The sequence below is a fragment of the Rattus rattus genome, chromosome 16 (genome assembly GCF_011064425.1).
Source record: "Rattus rattus isolate New Zealand chromosome 16, Rrattus_CSIRO_v1, whole genome shotgun sequence".
Lineage (NCBI taxonomy): Eukaryota > Metazoa > Chordata > Mammalia > Rodentia > Muridae > Rattus > Rattus rattus.
In genome coordinates this window covers 32,633,992-32,646,239 of record NC_046169.1, presented here as the reverse complement: position 1 = coordinate 32,646,239, position 12,248 = coordinate 32,633,992, and the positions used below count along the sequence as shown (strand labels likewise).

At 49.2% G+C, this 12,248-nt stretch overlaps 1 protein-coding gene across 2 annotated transcripts in view; it reads right to left on the bottom strand.

Moving 5' to 3' along the window:
• The window catches only part of Ptpn11 (protein tyrosine phosphatase non-receptor type 11), a 59,759-nt gene extending 48,054 nt beyond the window's left edge, over positions 1-11,705 (bottom strand). For both annotated transcript variants that reach the window (XM_032886360.1, XM_032886361.1), the window contains exon 1: positions 11,495-11,705. In XM_032886360.1, the coding sequence (XP_032742251.1) occupies positions 11,495-11,508 (14 nt within the window). In that variant the 5' untranslated portion in view covers positions 11,509-11,705. The remainder of the gene's footprint in view (positions 1-11,494) is intronic.
• Positions 11,706-12,248: the final 543 nt, after the last annotated feature.

The window sequence follows — 12,248 nt, the reverse complement described above, 5'->3', positions numbered from 1 at the left end:
CCACTGCCTTAGGAAGGCACACTTCTGTGTGACACTTCATCCCTCGCTTTTAGCAACACTGCATAAATTACCAAGCTCTGTCTGGGCCTCTGACCAGTGGAAAGTGGTTCCATTTCAATTTGCATCTTTGACGCCTTTTCATGTTTCCAGTCCAGATTTCCTTTCTGAGATGTCGGCTTCTCATCCATTCTGTGTTTGCCTTTTAGTTTTTTTAAGACAGGGCTTCATGAGTCCAGGTTAGCTCTGAACTCCAGATAGCTGAAGACAACCTTGAGTCTTGACCCTCTTGCCTTACCAGGGCTGGGACGTTTCCCCCTTCTGAAGATTTTCTTATTAACATGCAGGACTTGAGGTGTAACCAGAAAACTGCCTTAGCTACAAGTGTGGCACTGTCTCAGGCTTTGTCCCCTCTTCCTCGGCTGTTTTTTCCTACAGAAATTCCTCTTGATGGAGTTAAATTTGCCAAACTTTTCCATTGAGGGTTCTAAGTTCCTGCCATGCTTAGAGATGAACCTGAGTGAGCGCTGTTAGGCGGTGAAGTGAGTTACTATAAGTCCAGTGCCATGCTCAGGCCAGAGCAGAGGCTCAGCTTTGGAAGCCAAGCGCTGACTTCAGAGAAGGGAACACTCACTCCCAGGCCAAAAAGACGGCCCAGTGGGTGAAGGCGTTTGCCTTCACAGCTGACCAACTGAGTTTGGTCCACAGGACTCAGAGGTAAAAGCACTTATTGTCAATCCTGGCAACAAGGGTTAGACCCCTGGAACCAACACAGTAAAGGAGAGAGTCATCTCTTGAATGTTGTCCTCCAACCACAGCCAGGGACAGACAGATAAGAAAGCAACATTTTAAAACAAAATAAAAATTTTTAATAATTTTTTTTTTCGGAGCTGGGGACCGAACCCAGGGCCTTGCGCTTGCTTGGCAAGCATTCTACCACTGAGCTAAATCCCCAACCCCTTTAATAATTTTTTTTAAAACCCTCAGTAAAATCTCAGAATTTATTAGGACCCTTCCCCTGGGTGATGCCCAATTCAGTGCCTAGTCTAGATCTCAAGGCTGAACCAGCAATGGCATGGGGCAGAGGAGAAGATGTGTCTATTCTCTCTCAGTGGAACCCAAACTCCTGCCAAGGACTAACACACAGCAAGGTACTCTCAAGTCAGAAGAACCTTGCTCTGCAGACTGGAGGCTCTAGGGCCCCAGTCTTCCTGCCTCAGTCTCCCCAGTGCTGGAACGCAGGAGAGCAATACTGAATGGAGCCAGCAGTTTCCTAAGTGTAGAGAATGGATCATCCACTCACTCCAGTACATCCCTCATACTGGACGGACACAGCTGATGATGTAAGTCCCCATCTACAGGGTACTGAAGGAATGATAAGGATGTAGATGGACAGCCAGAGATGTGAAAGAAGAAAGATCAGGAATTCACGGGCAACCTTGGTTATCTAAAGAGTATAAGTCTGGCCAGCCTGAGCTACAAAAGATCCTTTCTTTAAAAGCACAAATTTAGAAAGTGGCTATCTAAGGGCTTGGTATAAGCTACAGGCTTGTTCCAAAGCCTCTCTCATGAGGACTAGCACGCCCCCATATTTTCACTGGCATGGCTGGAGGGAACTCCTAGCCATCTCTCTTTGCCATTGCACCAGCACCCTAACAGCACTGGTCCTATTTCTGTCCCAAGCCCGGCCTTATACAGAGTGCATATTCATAGCCAATACAGACGTAAAACAATAGGGGCCAAGAGCCTTTCCACACAACCGGCACCTCACATGGACCACATGGTGAAGAGCACCAAACAGACCCCGGGTGAAGGCTTGAAGTTCCTCCAATGTAACTGCGAGGGTCCACTGTGCTCAACCAGGCAGGAAAAGACCCAGTCATAACAGCTCTCCAGAGGTCAGTGCAGACACAGGAGGTAAACCACCTTTGGCCTTGAACTACTAAAAAGAAAGCCATTATTTCTACTGAGTGCATTTAACAGTTAAAAAAAAACGAAAACAAAAAAAACCCTCACATTTGGAATTCCCTTCTATAAACCCAACAGAGACATGTATTTTAAATATATATATCCATTTTCATGAGTTGTATTTTTATAAAATTAAATATGCAGAATAAGGCTGAAATACTATATTATCCTTCTGTGTCTAAACAGACAAGAAAGGAGAAGAAAGAATGCAGGTCTGGAGTTTGAGTTGGTTTTGTTTAGGGAATTTGTCTGTCTGTTTTTGAGACTTTATTTTTATTTTATACATGGGATGTTTTGTCTGCAGTGCCTGGGGACTCTGGAGAGGGAGACTCAGAAAGAGGATGTTGATGGCCTAGACCTGGAGTTACAGAGGAGTTCTCCACAATGTTCATACAAGTCCTCTGCAAGAGTAACATGCGCTTTCAACCCCTAAGCTGGCTCTCCAGCCCCAAGTTTTCTCAAGGTGTTATTTACCTGGAAAGAGAATTTTACTGTGTATAAAAGCGATAATGATGCCATGGGTTGTCTATTCCCAGACAGCTAGGGCTGCACAGAAAGTCACCACAGGAGGAGGAGGGGGAGGAGAGAGGAGGGGAAGAGAAGGGGGAGGAGGAAGAGAGGGAGGAGGAGGAGGAAGAGAGGAAAGAGGAGGAGGAGGAAGAGGAGGAGGAGTGCTGCTGAAGCTCCTGTAATCTCAGTTATCAGGAGGTTGAGGCAGGAGGACTACAAACTCAAGGCCAGCCTGTGCTACATAAACTGTTCCAGGCCAGCCTGAAAAACATGGTGAGACCCTGTCTCCAACTAAAATGTACAGCCAATATATAAACATCTGTAACAACGGCCCTAGGAGACCCAACGCCCTGTTCTGGCCTCCTCAGAGGCACACAGTACAAACAGAAAACCCAATCACATAACAATAAATACCATTTTGTAAACCTCGCTAAACATGGCGGTAAGCTCCTATAACCCCAGCACTCAGGAGGGAGACGTGGAAATGCCCACAGCTTGTGCCAGGCGGGCTATCCAGCAAGTCCAGCCGGGACTCCATAGAGACACAGACACATAAAGGTGAACGAAAACTGTTCTCACAAAGATTGGCGGAGGGCCTGGAGAGAGGGCTCCATGGTGAGAGCACTTGCCACCCTCGCCTGTGCTCACCTTCACACATCGCGCATTAAAAACACAGAATTTTCAAAAGTAAAAATCGTTAAGTTCGAATTTAAATTCCAAAGAAAAAGTACATTTTTAAAACTTATAAATTATACTATAAACTATGAATTTAAAAAGGTTTGTATATTTTTAAAATACTATAAAGATAACTTTTTTGAGGCCAGCCTGGTGTACAGAGTGAGTTCAAGGACAGTCATGGCTACCCAGTGAGACCCTGTCCTGAGGGGAAAAAAGAAGAGAGGGAGGGAGGGAGGGAGGGAGGGAGGGAGGGAGAAAACAAAACAAAACAAAACAAAACAACTAAAACAACTTTCTTTTGAGACTGTGTAACCCAGGCTGGCCTCCAACTTGCAATCCTCCTGCCTCAGCCTGCGCACTGCTTGTATTATAGTAAGCAGCCACATGCCAGATGAAAACAAGTTTAACCATTATCTGCCACTTGTTTCTAACTCAGGGCTGGGTGGGCCCTCACCCTGGTTATCTCAGTCTCCTGTCTTCCCTAGAGCATCCACTGTGGATAAAGATGTAGGTGTGGGAGGTACTGTGAGAGCCCCCTCCGTGCCTCAGGTGAGGTCCAGTAAACATCCCTTTACCCCTCAGCAGTATCAGAAGCAGGCGAAAGGGCAGGTGGCCCTTCCCTCACCCTCCTATTAAGTAAACTGCAGTATTTCATTTACAACTTATAATTATGCCCATCCTGTTGTTGAGAGTAAGCAGATGAGAGTGATGTTTGGGAGAACCATAGGAACCAGTGTTTAGCGCAAGGTCCAACACAGGCAAGGTTTAATAAGCATTAGTTTCCCACCCACTGTGGATGTCCGGAGGGACAGAGCTCTCGTGTGTAATTAGGATCGTTTCCCACAAGCCGTTTAGTGTGTCATTTCAGTTCCACTGTCTTTCCAGACACTTTGCTTCTCTGTGTGGCTCCGGGACTGTCCCTATGGTATTTCAAACAGATCTTTACTAATCGAAGTTTCCATGCTATATGCCATCCCCTTGAGCCTAAATATACATTCAGCTCTGCTTTTAGCTAACTTTTTAAATAGCATTTGTGATGAGGAAAGCCTTCCCTCGACTGTGTGGATAAGCCAGCTCTGCAGCTGGCAGCGTGCTGATTAGTGAGGAGCGGCACAGAGACCCAGCCCTGATACGTTAGAGGGAGGTGTAGGGCTAGCCTGGAGGGCTCTGTGCACTTAGGGAGCTTTGGTTTTAGTATCTGATTTATTATGGTGTGTATGAAGTGTGTGTGAGAGTGTAGATGCAAGCCACAGTATGCTACGGATGCCATAGGGCGACTGTGGGAGTCCCTATTCTCCTTTGGTTGGTTAGGCAGGTGCAGCCCTGCCTTCCACAAGGCCCAGCCCTTGTTTTTAGTTCTGGGGGATTGTTTCCGGTCTTGTTGTTGTTTTGTTTTGAAGCAGGGTTTCATGTGGCCCAAGCTAGCCAGTCTCAAACTGATCCTGATCCTCCTGCCTCCACCACCCAAGTGTTGTGACGTGGACCACCTGAGTCTCTGGCTCAAGTACTTCAGACATCAGGTAGAGAAACAATGAAAATCTCCAAATAGCTCTTCTTCCTGCCTGGTACCTAGCAGAGTTTACCACAGTAGGGACTATCCCACAAACCGGCCACAGTAGCACCGCCATGGAGCAGTGTCTACCAGAGAAGCACACCCAACTCCACTCGAGTTCATCCTGAAGTGGCTGAGAGTTACTGACCAACAAGGACTCTGGAGGATGGCTGGGGTGTGATGAGCATGCATCTGGACATCCCCAGCTTATGAAAAAGAGGCTCCAGTCAGCTTCGGAAACAGGCTTTAAAGCCTACTACCCAGAAACCCCTCTGCTGCGAGGACTTGAATAAAGGGCATAGCCCTGCAAGAGCTACATTCGAGCCAGGCAGAAGCCCAGCGATTAGGACCGGAAGTAAGTTCAAGACCAGTTCTGCTGCACAGCAAGTCTTGGAGGTCAGCCTGGGTGCAGGAGACCCTGTCTCAAAACACCAAACAAACAAAATCTGGCGGGAGAATACGAGTCTAGAATCCCAGCATGCACAGGACGGAGGCAGGTGGACTGAGAAGTTCGAGGTCATCCTCAGTTCCATGGAGGATGGATCAGGTAAGCATACAAATCAAAACCATTAACGGGTATTCAAAGAGAAGCTAAATCCTGGATCAGAGACCAGGCACATGGCTCAGTGGGAGAGCAGCTGCCTAACATGCAGGAGAGCCTAGGTTCAGCCCTCGGCATTGCACTCATTAATTAATTAATCACTCAATCCCAGCTCTGGGATCAAAGCTGTGCACCACCACACAGTACTAATAGATAGATTCAGTAAAACAAATGCTGATGTAACGACAGGCAACACGACGGCGGCGCTGACATCTGTTCTGCGAGCTCCCCGCCCCAGGACACAGGAAGAGCAGCTGCAGCAAGGGTTAGAGTTGGAGGTCCACAGGCTCCTTTCTGCTCCTCGCCAGCAAATAAGTGACCCTGTTCTACCCTTCTCACCTCTAGCCCCAGAGAAATCACGTGTCTTGCAGCGGGAACACCAACGCTCAGTACTCTGAGCAGGTGACAACAGTCCCCTCCCCTAGTTACATGTGAGTATAAGAAAGGCTAAGTCAGGAAGAAAAGCAGTCATCAGGGACGAGCAATTTAAGCTACCAAAAAAAAAAAAAAAGAAAGAAAAATTGTGAGAGCAGCTCTCCTCGAGCAGCAGATGCTCTGCCCAGGTAAGCCACTGTCTTTGGCGTCTCACTGGTCAGCATCTCCGCTCTGACGACAGAGCAATGAAAGAAAACGGCCTCCAGAGGCCAATTTCCAGAGGGCTTCTCCCCTACTTCAAAGCCCCGCTCCGTCTGATCTCGCTCCTGCCTTCCCAGGAGCCAGAAGGATATTTTTAAACAGATCAGCTCACGCCACTCCCCATCACATCCTTCTAGGGCTTTTCACTGCTCTGGGGTGCACATGACACTGAAGACCTCAGGAGCACCCACGGGGCTGGGTGTGCAGCTAGCTCAGTGGCAGAGCCAGGCTGAGCTGCAAGAGGCCCTAGGTTCCATTCCCAGTTCAGGAAAGAAAAAAATTAAAAAAAAAAAAAAGGGGGGGGGATTCCTGTATGGTTTAATCCCCACCCTATATCCTATATGCACCCCTAGTCCCACAAGACTTGCTACCTCCTGCTCACCAAACACACCGGAGACTCTTCCCCCCACCCACACCCCAGCTCAGCTTTTTTTTTTTTTTTTTTTTTTCCTTTTTTTCGGAGCTGGGGACCGAACCCAGGGCCTTGTGCTTGCTAGGCAAGCGCTCTACCACTGAGCTAAATCCCGAACCCCTCAGCTCAGCTTTTATACCACGGATTCCTTAGACCTGGAACCCTCGGTGCCTAGCTCGGGAGCTGGTCTACTGTCACCATCCTGAGTTCAGTGAACGAGTAGGGTCTGCCCTAATCACAACACTCAGGAGGCAGAAGCAGGACGATCTGAGTCCTAGTAAGCATGGCTTAGGTGAGACGCTGACTCTAAACAAATGACCCAGCGTGGTGGCACACACCTATAACACCAGCACTGTGTGTGGGGCAGCATGGGCAGGAGCATCATGAGTTTGAAAACATCCAGACAGCTTCCTGAGACCCATCACGATGAACAAAATAAACTCATCAGTGAGTGGATGGACACTTCATTACTATGGGCTGATACAAGAAGAAGGACTTGTTACTGCTTTTGTTTCTGGTTTTGTTTTTAGGTCCATGTCTTCCTAAGGCCATTGACCCAGACAGGCCTCAAATCCACAGTAATTCTCTTGCCTCAGGCTGCTGGGTGCCGGGATTACAGGTGTGCACCACCAAACCTGGAATTATCTTTAACGCAGATAGACTTGAGGATGTAGGTTGATGAGTGTTTGCCTTGGACGCTCAGGCTCTCTGGTCCAAGCCCAGCACTGCAGACACTGAAGTAGAGCGTGGCGGCACTTGTCTGCAGTGCCAGCACTCAAGAGACGCTGAAGCAGGAGGGTTCTAAGTTTGAGACCAGTCTGAGCTACACAGAGACACCCTGTCTCTAAACTAATTCATTAAAACAGACTGTGGGTAGACAGTAGAGGCTCTGACAGGCCTGCCTCTGGCAGATCTTACCCTTATCCCCCTTCCCTCTGACTTGCTAAATAACTGTTAGATTATATTCTTAAAGCCAGCCACCAAGGTCCATCCCCTTATTTGGCCACTTCCTCCTCCTGAGACTCACTACCAAGGTCCAGCTATCGAAGTATTGTAGTCCAGCAATCAAAAGCCCCCTTTGTCTCACCTAATTAACATGCCTAATTAAAATTAAACACCCCATCTAAACACATGGTTTCCCCTTTTACCTTTATAAACCACCATTTTCCTATGGGCCACGGCTGTCTCCTCTCTGTCTAGAAGCAGCCCTCTGGGACAAATATCCCTGCCTCTCCCCTCTCCCCTCTCCTTCATCCTCTATCTCCTGTCTTTGTCTCTTATTTCTTGCCCTCTGTCTCTCTGGGGCAAATCAATCTCCTTGTGCAGAGAACTCGGTCTTAGAGGTTCTGAGCCGGTACCACACGCACGTTGCCAAGTACATATAAACATACAGAATTGCACTGACGTGTACACGGCAGTGTATTCAAACATGTATTCTACATGGTGCTATCACACACTGATCAACTGCAGATCTCAGCTTGGTATTGGTTTTATCCAAATCACTTGGTGCTGGTAAAGAAGTCAGGTTCCTCCGTAAACTCAATGCTCCTTGCAAAGATGCACAACCTACAGTCCCCTGCCCATGACGGCACTGCCAAGAACCACAGCAACTTTGCTAAACACACACACAATGCTCTCAGTCCCAGTAATGAACCGGGCTGCACTTTAGAGCATCTGAACCCATTTGAGGGGTCTTAAGCCCTGATACAGTCGAAAGCTGCCCAACAACAGTGTTTGCCCTTCCCCTAAAAATGCCGTTCTCGATGGCAAGCACTTGCCTGTGTTTCCTAAAGCAAAGAGCACTCAGTTCAGCGTCCTTATTGTTCTGTGACTGCTCATGTCCACCAGGGCCTCCTAGTGACAATTACAAACAAGAGCTGGCTCTGCCTTTCCAAGATCATGTGCATCTCCTAACAGTGTACACATTGAGCATGGTCAAGAACGGAAAGCAATTGGTACAGCCTGTGCCCTTGGGCAACGCCAGCCCAAACCCCGACTCTTTGTAGGACCACACCAAGAATAAGGACGGCGAGGCCCCGCACTGCTGGTTCTCCCCCAGGAGATAAACCAGCGTGGCTGCCAGGGAGCACCTGGGACAAAGTGTACTTGCCCTGCGATTGACAACCAGAATCCTCCAGTCTGAGGACGGCTCAACATTCCACCCTTGACTCCAGTGATCACATGTATCTTAGAGGAACAGAAAGCGACTGAAGAGTGAAGACTGGGGAAGACAGGCAGTGGTGTCAGCTGGGGGAGAGCAAGGTAGGGCACAGGACAGTTTTAACATCTAAATTCATTATCCTCTCAGTTGGCTGGCCCAGGACCAGCCATTCAATTATTTTTGGGCTTAGGTTTCCCTACCTTCAAGGTTGAGAAGCCAACACGATGAATGAACCCACATATTGGTTACTGAAGGCTCACGAAAATGTGAAGTCTGCAATGCTAACCAAAATGAACTGTTTTAGGACTAGAGGCAGTGGCACCGCCAAAGCAGAGGCAGGTGGATCTGAGCGCTCAAGGTCAGCCTGTTCTGCGTAGCAAGTTCTAGGCCAACTGGTATGACATGGTGAGACCCTGTCCAGCTTTACCGTGACGATTAAGTAAAACAAACATCAATATGGTGTTCGCCATCCAAGTGTCAGTTCCTATGATCACTTCCTCAAAGAGACCTTCCCTGAATCCCCCGTCAGAACACAGAGCCTTCTTAGCTCCTCAGGCCAGCACAATAGCTCAGTGTGAAAATGTGCACTGCTAACAACCTGAGTTCCATCCCGAGGATGCAATTGTTTTCTGACTTCCACATGTGAACACGAACACACACACACACACACACACACAGAGAGAGAGAGAGAGAGAGAGAGAGAGAGAGAAAGAGAGAGAGAGAGTCAATAACTGAGATCCTGGAGAGGAGAGAAAACAAAACAAAACAAAACACGTGTACTAGTTATAAACAGTTGCTGCTCTTGCAGAGGACCCAAGTTTCATTCCCAGCACTCGTGTGAGGCAACTTAAAACCACCTTTAACTACAAGTCCAAGGGCTCTGACACATTCCTTGGACCTCTGTGTGTGCACGCGTCAATATTAAACAAAAAACATTTTTAAAAAAAAAACAAAAAACAAGACCATTCGGGATTGACGTGAAGATACAGAAAAATCCATGGAAGAGAACCGAGTCAAGAAACAAACTCACGTGAAGGACAAGTGTCCTTCAACAATGGAGCAGACTCTACCTGTGGAGAGGTTCGCCAGCAGCTGTACTGGGACAACTGGAGAGCCCCATGGAATAGAGAGCAGGGACCCACACTTCACACAGTAATCAATTACTGGCCCCAGGGGGAATGAGGCATACACATGCATTCACATGCTTGCAAGCTACCTATACATGCGAAATCAAAATAGATCTTTATAAAACTAGGAAATCAGAACTCAAAGATACAGACAAGCTGTATGCAGCCCTCACTGAGTAAGACTGGAAAGTAAACAGTGACAGCCCTTTCTGTGGGCAGGCTGCAAGTGCCCGTACACAGTAAATTCAGCCATTCAACTTGTAGATGGCCGCCGAAGAGGTGAAACCATGCTGAGGCCTTTGCAGGAGCATTCTCAGAATCACATGTGAGTGACAAATTCTAGAGACAGCCAAAGGTCTGTCAGAAAGGGTGAAAAAGGAAACACCCCTACAATGGGAACGCTATGGAACTCTAGCAATATGGATAGATCTGGGAACGTGGACGCTGTACGCTATGCCGGGGTGTGGCAGCACGTGTCGCCAAGCCTGACAACCTGAGTTCAATCCCTGGAACCTGTGTGGTAGTGAGAGCCAATTTCCATGTATCGATTTCCGACCTACAAATGCATACCATGCCTTGGGTCCATACACAATGAATAAATACGTGTTAAAAAAAACTTTCAATAATAAAAATCAGGACACCCCCCACCAAAAAAAAAAAAAAAAAAAACAGTCCATAGTTGTCTAATGCCATTAATACAAAATTACAAAATTCTAGAAAAGTAACAACCAAACAGTGATCGAAGGAGAGCAGAGGACTGGTAAGAGCTGAGAAAACCTTACCAGGAGTGGTGACATCTCCCAGATGTCAAGGTTTATCATGTTGTCTGCCGGATCAGATGCAACTTATCTCAATAAAGCTGATTTTAAAACTAAATAAAACAAGCTCTTATAGTGATCCAGACTATAACCCCAGCACTTATGAGGTTGAGAGGTAACGGGAATGTAAATTGGAGGCTAACCTGGGCAACACAATGAGATTCTCTTTCCACCTCTTACCAAGGTAACATGCAACAATGTACTTAATTCTGGAAAACTCAATTTGGTCCATGTTTAGAAAGGGAGACCAGGGGTTGGGGATTTAGCTCAGTGGTAGAGCGCTTGCCTAGGAAGCGCAGGGCCCTGGGTTCGGTCCCCAGCTCCGGAAAAAAAAAAAAAAAAGAAAGGGAGACCACCACCCACCTCGTACCACTGCGGTTCGTGTTAAGCTGGCTTCTACTAAGAGCGAAGTCAATGTCAATAATTGAGTCTCTGAAGTTGAAACTCACTAATCCTCCTCCTGATCTCAGCTTCCAATCCTATCCTGTGACGAGCACTTTACTTCCGAACCTCAGTTTCCACATTCGTAAGACGGGAACGCACTCATTACCCGAAGGAACAATTCCACGACCAGATACTGTTCCCTTCCCTCCCACCTTTCAAAGCAAAGATCACAGTGGGGAGGGAACACTCCCAGCGGCTGCAGACAGATTCAGTTTTCCCACTTCTGGCACTTGGGGCGAGGGTGAGGAGGCGAAAAGGGGGCACCTGAAAGGGTCCCGTGTAAAGGCCCCGCGGTGGCCCGGGCGCCTCCCCGAGCGCGCGGGGTTATTTCGGAATCCCCAGGAGGCGACGCTCATGAGGCAATGGGTCAGGAATGCGACGGCCGGCCGGGCCGCGAGTGTCCCCACGGGCATCCCGAGTCGCGGGAGCAGGAACTTGGGGCGGCAGGAAATGAATGGGGACCCGCGGGCGGGGCGGTGGGGCGGCGGGGACGCCGGGCCAGTGGAGAGTCCGAGTGTAACCCCCGGCGGCCGCGCAACACAGAAGCGGCGGGGACCCAGGCCGCGGCCCGGCTCCTGCGGGCGGCTCACCTCCGGGATGTCATGTTCCTCCCGCCTCCGGCTCCGCACGGACCCGCTGCTCACTCAGGCTCCACGAGGCGCCGTCACATGGAGGGGGCCGAGTGAGGCCCCGCTCGGGAGCCGACACGGGTGCGGGCAGAGCCGGCCGGCCGCGCGCACAACCCCTGCCAGGCCTGGATCCCGGACACTGCGCGGCCGCCCCGCCGCCCGGCTCGCTCCGCCCTCGTCCCCGCCCCTTGCCGCCGGCGCCGACGTGAAGTCATCACGCCCGCCGCCACAGCCACTTTCTGCTTCCGGTTTGCAGGGCCCTGACCAGTGCTGGAGGTTGGGGAAGGGGGGTTTCCTCCTCTTAATCTGTGCGGTTTACACACTTGAACGCCAGGGAGATTCTTCATCTGGGACGCCGCACATTGGTGCGAGTACACACTACGCATCCAGTGCGGGTGCACACGTGAAAAGAACAAACAAATAAGCAGGGATGAGGGAACCGGAGTTCGGTTCCCAGCACCTATATGGGGCGGCCCACAACCTCCTGTAACTTCAGTTCTACCGGATCCGCCATCCACCGCGGGCACGTGCACATACCCACACATTTATAGATAATGTTTGATGATTTATTCCTTTTGCCGCGCAAGGTGGTGTACCCTTTAATCCCAGCACTAGGGAGGCAGAGGCAGGTGGATCACTGTGAGGTCGAGGCCAGCCTAGTCTGTATTGGGAGTTCCAGGACAACTAAGTAGGGAGACCCTGTCAAAAAGAGAAA